The sequence below is a fragment of the Leptodactylus fuscus genome, chromosome 6, assembly GCF_031893055.1.
Source record: "Leptodactylus fuscus isolate aLepFus1 chromosome 6, aLepFus1.hap2, whole genome shotgun sequence".
Classification (NCBI taxonomy): domain Eukaryota; kingdom Metazoa; phylum Chordata; class Amphibia; order Anura; family Leptodactylidae; genus Leptodactylus; species Leptodactylus fuscus.
In genome coordinates this window covers 174,931,437-174,940,387 of record NC_134270.1, presented here as the reverse complement: position 1 = coordinate 174,940,387, position 8,951 = coordinate 174,931,437, and the positions used below count along the sequence as shown (strand labels likewise).

Below are 8,951 nucleotides of genomic sequence, written 5' to 3'. Positions count from 1 at the left end.
TAATTTTTTTAGGGCTCCAGCCCAAGGGCCAAAAAATGAAACACTGCTGCTGCATGGCTGTACTCTCTCCAAGGGCCAAAAGCTCTGCTGGTGAAGACTGAGCTAAGTTAAAGGGCCAAAACCTCTGCAGGTAGAGGCTGACGTCCCCTGAAGGGCCTCAATCTCTGCTGGGAGCTCAGCTTAAGGGACTGGAACTTAATTTGGAAGGGCTCATGTTAAAGGGATTCTACCATTAAACTACTTTTTTTTCTAATTACCATGTCGGAATAGCCTTAAGAAAGGCTATTCATCTCCTACCTTTAGACGTGGTCTCCGCCGCGCCGTTCCGTAGAAATACTGGTTTTAACCGGTATGCAAATGAGCTCTCCGCAGCAATGAGGGCGGGCCCCAGCGCTGAAAGGCCGATGAGCGCACCCCCATTGCTGCCCAGAGCTCTTTCCTGCGCCGCCTCCTTGTTCTGCAGCAACTCCGCCTCTTCTGGCTTCTCTTGCTCTTGTAGTTCTATACATGAGCATAGAGAGGCCACCCCAAAATGGCCGCCAGCCAGCTCCTGTATTGAACTGCAAGAGCGGCTACCCCAAAATGGCCGGCTCATTTGCATACCGGTTAAAACCGGTATTTGTACGGAACAGCGCGGCGGAGACCATGACTAAAGGTAGGACACGAATAGCCTTTCTTAAGGCTATTCAGACCTGGTAATTAGAAAAAAAAGTAGTTTAATGGTAGAATCCCTTTAAGGGCCATAAAAGTGAATTTTGGAAGGTCTTACCACATCACACACACACACACACACACACACACACACAATGACAGTTGGGTTTGTGTCCATCCATTTGGGGAGTAAAGAAGGTTTCCAGGTATTTTTCCACTTTGATAGAGGTTGTAGTGAGTGTGGAAAGTGTGTAGTTGTTAGGCTGTGATGTTGGGGTAATAGAGGGTCTTTGGTGTGTTAGATGCCCCCAGACATGCGCCCCCTGCTGTCCCAGTGTCATTCCAGAGGTGTTGGCATCATTTCCTGGGGTGTCTTAGTGGACTTGGTGACCCTCCTGAGACGAATGGTGGGATCCCCCGAAACGAAGCATTTTCTCCCATAGACTATAATGGGGTTCGATATTCGATCGAATAGTCAGATATTGAGCGGCTATTCGAAACGAATAACGAATATTTTACTGTTCGCTCATCTCTAGAGTCGACTCATTGTGGTCTATGGGAGAGTCTTCTAGACATGCTCAGTACAGGGCGGGGGAGGAGATAAGATGTGACATCATCTATTATCCTTAGTGATGTAATAATGGATCAGTGGTGTTATCTATAGAGGTGTTATCTTCTATTGTAATACTGTCTGCAATGTTTAGGTGGATGCTGCAAGTGAGTCTATAAAATAAATAAATAATAATAATAAAAAAATAAAATTAATAAAAAAATAAAATAAATAATAATAATAATAATAATAATAAAAAAAAAAAAAAAAACTTTTAAATACCTAAAATCTATGTTTGACACCAAACCTTTCTTTAAAAGTCCATTCATTCGTTGGGTATCACATTCCCTTTAAAGAGGACATTTCACCACCACTTCTTTGCACCAATAGTTGCAATTTTTTCTCTACTTCTCACAATTCCCAAGCAAACATTTCTATTAGTTTCAGAATACTCATCCTCTCTACTGTCAGGTCTACTGTCAGGTCCTTACCCGGATCAGACAGATTAGGACCGCCCACGTGACACCCAACAGCAAAATGGTGCTCCAACTAACAGGACTGAATGCTTGGGAATGGTGAGGGCTAGCCAAAAATTTCCAATTTTGCCCGAGTCAGTGGAGGATGCAAAGAGTTGGAGTTGGTGGAGTTGGAGAAAGGTCCCATTAAAATCAAATTTTTTTGGCTTAAGAAAGGCTATTCTTCTTCTATCTTTACATGTCTTCTCCGCGCCACTGTTCGGTATAAATCCCAGTTTTCATCAGTATGGAAATGAGTTCTCTCGCAGCAATGGAGGAGTCCCCAATGCTGCGAGAGAACTCTCCAGCTCCGCCTCCATCTTCTTAAGGAACAGCCTCTTCATGCATCTTCTTCCGGAGCTGGCGGGTCAAACTTCTAGGTCTCGGGCAGAGCCGACAGGCCACCAGAAAATGGCCACTCACTTACTGTGTAAGCGGCCATTTTTCTTGTTGGCTTTGCCCAAGGCCTAGAAGTTTTACCCCTAGTGCCGGAAGAAGACGTGTGAGGAGGCCGTTCCTGAAGAAGATAGAGGCGGCGCTGGAGAGTTCTCTAGCAGCAATGGGGACCCCCCAGTGCTGTTTGAGCACTGGGGACCGCCTCCAGTGCTGCGAGAGAACTCATTTCCATACCGACGAAAACTGGGATTTATACAATGCCCACACAATGCCCCTTTCATCGGCACCGACAGGCGTCATCTTTGGCTTCACCTCAGCAGGTGGCGAAATAAACAAACATCCTCCATACTGTAGTTTAACAGAAAACACTTACCTGCCCCCGTACTTGACCCCGGAAATAAGATTTGAACTGATGCCATTGTGTAAGAACAGACACCTAATGGGGTAGGTAGCATTAATACGTCTTAAACCAACAGTGAGTCAATGGCTGTATTGTTGTCGTGTTTGAGAGCAAAGGTCGAGCCACGAATGAAGAGACGGAACTCGCCGTGTAAAGCAAGGCAAACACCGATACAGTTATGCTTCAGAGGACAGGTATATAAAATGTTATAGAGCTGTATACACAAGCAAAGTATACCCCAGGCTAAAGGTGTTAGCACCAAAGTCATAAAGCTACACGGCATCCTGTATGTTCTTTGCTGGGATTCTTCTCCAAAACGATGGGGTACGGCTTTAAGAACGTTTGTCCGTAAAATTAGTTCCTCGCCAGTAATTCGCCCCCGTCGTTAAATATCTCTGCTCCGGTAATCACTAAGCTTTCCCAGTCTCCAGCCCAGTGATGCCGTGATACATTGTAGCTCGGAACGTTGCACAACTCTGTCAATGTCTTTTGTTGTGTTACGTGGATGGAGTATGCAAATACAATGAAACCTCGGTGACACGACCATCCAAAGTTGTATTAAAAAGGGGGATAGTCTTCTTAAAGAAGATGGTTAATACGGAGAGGTTTCAGTATAAGTCCTCCTTGTCGAAAACAGGAGAAGTAGCTCTAGCTTTTGGAAGGTGGTTCCCCATAGATCAATTCCTAGTTTCCCTGATATGATCTAGAGTCAAAGCCAAGCCAGGATACCCATTGTGTTATATGATATCACATGGCAGTGTCAAGTTAAACTTTGCTAAATATTATACGCAATGAAAACAGTATGTACTGGAGAGAATACGCCACCCCAAACACAGACAGACCCTGAGCCGGTACAGACTGAGCGCCCACAACCTAGAGATAGAGACGGGGCGATACAGGCAGACGTACAAGCCACGGGAGAACAGACTGTGCCAGCACTGTGACCAGGGGGCCCTAGAAGACGAGACCCACTTCCTGCTACACTGCACCAAATACTCAGCTGTGAGGGCCGTCTACTACCAAAGACTCTCTGCCCACATCCCAGACTGGGAGAAGAGGAAACTCTACATCCTACTGGGAGAAGAAGAGGCCACTGTGGAGATCCCTGCCCAATACGTGTCCAGCTGTCACCAAATAAGAGGAAGATGAGACTCCACGGACTGTTATATTTATCCCAATACACCCGCCCCACCCCACCCCCACCTCCAACCCCACCCCCCCATATAGCGGTCACCAACTAAGAGGAAGATGAGACTCCATGGACTGTTATAACCCAAACCACCCCCCACCCCCCATACCCACCACTCACCCACCCGAATCCAACTCCCCCCCCCCCGCCCACTTTACTAGCTTTGGCAATGCCAAATATCTATTCGGACGTGCCAATAAAGCTTTTTTTGATTTGATTTGATGTAAATGACATCATTGACTTTACTTACACCAGATATAGCCCAAACTAATAAATTAGCACCAAAATACAAAAAATATAATAGATTAAAACATAAACATATCTAAAGGCGAATCCTCCAAGTAACTGTTGTGTGTTTCATCTCTACCTTACTAGTTCTCTATTTTGCTCATATAGCATTGAAATTTCCAAATAACATAGTCAGGGGTGAATCTGAACCCCATTGCGGTCCCTAAATGTTACTCTCAAAAGTCTCTGTGAAAGATGAATGGTTAGATAATTTGGTATCCTTGCTTGGTATTGGTCACATCCTTTTTGCACCCATGATAGGAACATTGAACATAGTTTATGATTGGATCGTGCACAACCGCCCCCTGTGCACGTTCAGGTATCATTTACCTATATGTTTTTATAGTTTTATTTTAAAACGGGCAGGGGGTTTAAAATTAGATTAGCGGTGCCTGAATAGCCTTTTTAAAGGCTATTCACGCATACGTGGGGCTCATACAGCATAATTTTGCTGATAGAGCCCCTTTAAGATTAATTAGCAATAATTAACATATAATCATAAACCCAACCAAAGAATTCTCGTTACATCTTTTCCACCTTACAGATTTCCGTTACCTTCAAGATCATAGACAATGTGTAATTCCAAAACACAAACACGGAGACAAACATAGCTAAGGGCAGATGTGAGACCCCATTGCGGTCCCCTAAGATTTCAATATTGTAATATACAATGAGATTTGACTTTTCTTTTAGAGCTACAATGGTAAGTAAGATTTATTGAAAAGTGGCCCCAAATATGTTGCAATAAGTTTGTAGGACGGAGCAATAGGAACCAAACAACAAATTTTGATCTCTGGAACGATGATAACAGGGTACACAGGCCATTTTGCACTGATGGAGTCCTGCAACATTTCTGAACAGCCTCCCCATTAGGAGGGATCAGTCATTCCATAATGTCCAATTTCTGACCATCTTCGGAATAACGCTCTTTGAGGGTATGACACGAACACCAACTGCATGTTCACTCTATGAAGACTCACTGCTCTATACAGTGAACCACCATCCTGATGAGAGTGAAGGGGTACGGGGGGAACCCACAGATCACAAAGGGAAGGTAACAATCTCAATGGCTACTATCTGGCACCTACCTCATCGCTCCAACATCCCGGATTGTGCGAAGCTCCATATACTGAGGAGCCTATTGCACATTGTTTCATATTGAGTTATTACACAATATTTGGGGCCAGATTTAAGTGAACCTCCACTATTGGAATTTTAGGTAGGGACATCGATTTCCCCTGCCCCCCTATCACAAGGTGCACTGCACAATTTATAGGCTTTAAACTGTAGTTTTTTCAAGACATGGACCAAGCCCTCTCGAAAAGACTTCTTAAAAGAACTGGCGGAGAAGTAAAATATGATGGGATCTAAGGAGGCGTTGAAGGTGCTGAGGAGTAAAGCGTAGACCCTCCAGTCTGGACTTTCCCCTTGGGCAAAGCCCACAATATGGGAAATGTTATAAGGCATGAAGCACACAATGAAGTTGATGAGTGTAGCCATCACTAGCCCAATGGCTCGCATTTTTCTTCTCCTGTCCAGACGTGACCGCCACATGACAATTTTGATAAAGTTCCCATAGCAGAAGATGGTGATCATAAATGGGATACAGAAAAGCACAAAGCACATCTCTAAGCGAACAGTGAGCAGAACATCCAACTGAGAAGGTGAAAATGTGCTGTAACACGTGGTATTGTTGCCGGTCGTCATGTTAATGGGTACGATATATTCAACAATATAGACAATACTGCAGTGAACTGTCGCGATGCCCCATATGAAGAAGCTCCCCACCAAGGAGTAGATCGGATTCCTCAACATCTTGTACTTGATAGGATATGCCGTGGCCAAATATCTTTCCACGCTTATGGCCATGAGGAACAACGAGGTGATGTAGATGCTACTGAAGTACATAAAAGATGACAAAGGGCAAAAAACATGGGGCAACGGCCAATGCATGTCAAAGGCGGCTTCGACCATTCGAAATGGAAGGAAGGTCAAGAGAAGCAAATCAGAAATGGTCAAGTTGGCCAACAAAATGTCCACGGGAAGAAGACCCCGATGGAATTTGCCGACCAGTGTGGCTAGGGCCGCTATGTTTAGAGGAAGTCCAGTGATAAACGTGATGAGGTAGACAAACAAAAAGAGGTACTTCGATCCTGGAAAGTAGCCCATGATGCCTTCAACTGGTGGACCTGTCCTTGGTGGTTTCTCGATGGGAACTAGGGAAAAGGCAAAGACAAATTAGTAGTAAATGTGGAATCAGATGATGTTATTTGCTGACATGAAACACTAGATGTCGAGAGTCATTTTTGAGGACATCATCAGTTTGACCACAGACATGGAGATTAGGTTTGGGGTTCTAGCTGGTAATGGACACCCTGAAGGTTTTCAGCCAACCAGACATATTAGAAGATTGTTGTCTGAACCTACCAATGTCAAAGGTAATGGCCAACCATCTAATGTCCACGGAGTCCTGACTCTCCACTGATAGAAGTGGGGGAGACAAAGAACAGACTCTCGGATTAGGGATGTTGTTCCTCTTGTTCTTGAGAAGACACGCTGTTGCCAGAGGAGTCTATGGCTTCCTTTACTCCATATACTTATGTACACTCAGACATGCAAGCATATGGGGAGGGCAGGGGAGACAGCAATGGGATCCCAAAATCTTTATACTGTCAAGTTAGACACAAAAATGTAAAGATAAAGAGATAGACAAAATGTTCTAATACCAGATCAAGATAGATAGATAGATAGATAGATAGATAGATAGATAGGAGATAGATAGATAGATAGATAGATAGATAGATAGGAGATAGATAGATAGATAGATAGATAGATAGATAGATAGGAGATAGATAGATAGATAGATAGATAGATAGGAGATAGATAGATAGATAGATAGATAGATAGATAGATAGGAGATAGATAGATAGATAGATAGATAGATGATAGATAGATAGATAGATAGATAAGAGATAGATAGATAGATAGATAGATAGATAAATAGATAGATAGATGATAGATAGGAGATAGATAGATAGATAGATAGATAGATAGATAGATAGATAGGAGATAGATAGATAGATAGATAGGAGATAGATAGATAGATAGATAGATAGATAGATAGATAGGAGATAGATAGATAGATAGATAGATAGATAGGAGATAGATAGATAGGAGATAGATAGATAGATAGATAGATAGATAGATAGATAGGAGATAGATAGATAGATAGGAGATAGATAGATAGATAGGAGATAGATAGATAGGAGATAGATAAGAGATAGATAGATAGATAGATAGATAGATAGATGATAGATAGATAGATAGATAGATAGATAGATAGATAGATAGATATATAGATAGATAGATAGGAGATAGATAGATAGATAGATAGATAGATAGATAGATAGGAGATAGATAGGAAATAGATAGATAGGAGATAGATAGATAGATAGATAGATAGATAGGAGATAGATAGATAGATAGATAGATAGGAGATAGATAGATAGATAGATAGATAGATAGATAGATAGATAGGAGATAGATAGATAGGAGATAGATAGGAGATAGGAGATAGATAGATAGGAGATAGATAGATAGATAGATAGATAGATAGATAGGAGATAGATAGATAGATAGATAGATAGATAGATAGATAGATAGATAGATAGAAGATAGATAGATAGGAGATAGATAGGAGATAGATAAATAGATAGATAGATAGATAGATAGATAGATAGATAGATAGATAGATAGATAGATAGGAGATAGATAGGAGATAGATAGGAGATAGATAGATAGGAGATAGATAGATAGATAGATAGATAGATAGATAGATAGATAGATAGAAGATAGATAGATAGGAGATAGATAGGAGATAGATAAATAGATAGATAGATAGATAGATAGATAGATAGGAGATAGATAGGAGATAGATAGATAGGAGATAGATAGGAGATAGATAGATAGGAGATAGATAGATAGGAGATAGATAGATAGATAGATAGATAGATAGATAGATAGATAGGAGATAGATAGATAGGAGATAGATAGATAGGAGATAGATAGATAGATAGATAGATAGATAGATAGGAGATAGATAGATAGATAGGAGATAGATAGATAGATAGATAGATAGATAGATAGATAGATAGGAGATAGATAGGAGATAGATAGATAGGAGATAGATAGATAGGAGATAGATAGATAGATAGATAGATAGATAGATAGATAGGAGATAGATAGATAGATAGATAGATAGATAGATAGATAGATAGATAGATAGATAATACAATGTTACTGGTTATAGATATGACAGAGTCTCATGCACTACATACAATAATATTAGATACCTTATAAATCCATCAGTAATTCTCTTCCCATCTCTCCTCTCACCTCGGTGTCTCTGACCTCTGATTAGGAATTATTAGTTATGACTTGGCCGATGATATTCTCCTTCTTTTATCTTCTGTGTATTGGCGGCTGCAGGTTATATATGAGGCCGATCAATCCCTGTATGTACCTGGTGTCAGTGTCCTGAGCAGCTGGAGTGCTCGGCTTACGCCCCATAAAACAGGAGCATGAAGGCTTATTAAATCATCTCCGGAGACTTCTATGGGCTGAGGGACTCAGAGAGGAGGATCCTTCTATTATAGATCTCACTCACATTGACTTGATTTGCATATTGGCCAGGTACTATAGGTACTATATATATATATATATATACGGGATTTATCAGCCCTGCAGGATATACTAAATATCCAATCATCCTTACAGTCCAGGAATTATTAGTTACAATATATCCAGTGTACTCTTATTTTTGGGATACACAATAGACTTGTTTTTAACCCCTTGGGGACAATTTTCAGCTTTCCAACAGCCACTGTATATATATTGCTTGTAGGTATCTAGTATATACTGTGTGTGCACATAATCCTAATGGGACAAGGGATTCTTGTTATG

The 8,951-nt window shown here is 41.4% G+C and overlaps 1 protein-coding gene across 1 annotated transcript; it reads right to left on the bottom strand.

Moving 5' to 3' along the window:
* Positions 1-5,204: 5,204 nt before the first annotated feature.
* On the bottom strand, positions 5,205-6,158 carry LOC142210168 (free fatty acid receptor 3-like). The gene has a single exon (XM_075279192.1). It carries the CDS (start codon positions 6,156-6,158, stop codon positions 5,205-5,207), a length of 954 nt encoding a protein of 317 aa, XP_075135293.1.
* Positions 6,159-8,951: the final 2,793 nt, after the last annotated feature.

Bases quoted from the DNA above. Each gene is read 5' to 3' on its own strand.
- LOC142210168 (XM_075279192.1), bottom strand. From the start codon at position 6,158: ATGGGCTACTTTCCAGGATCGAAGTACCTCTTTTTGTTTGTCTACCTC.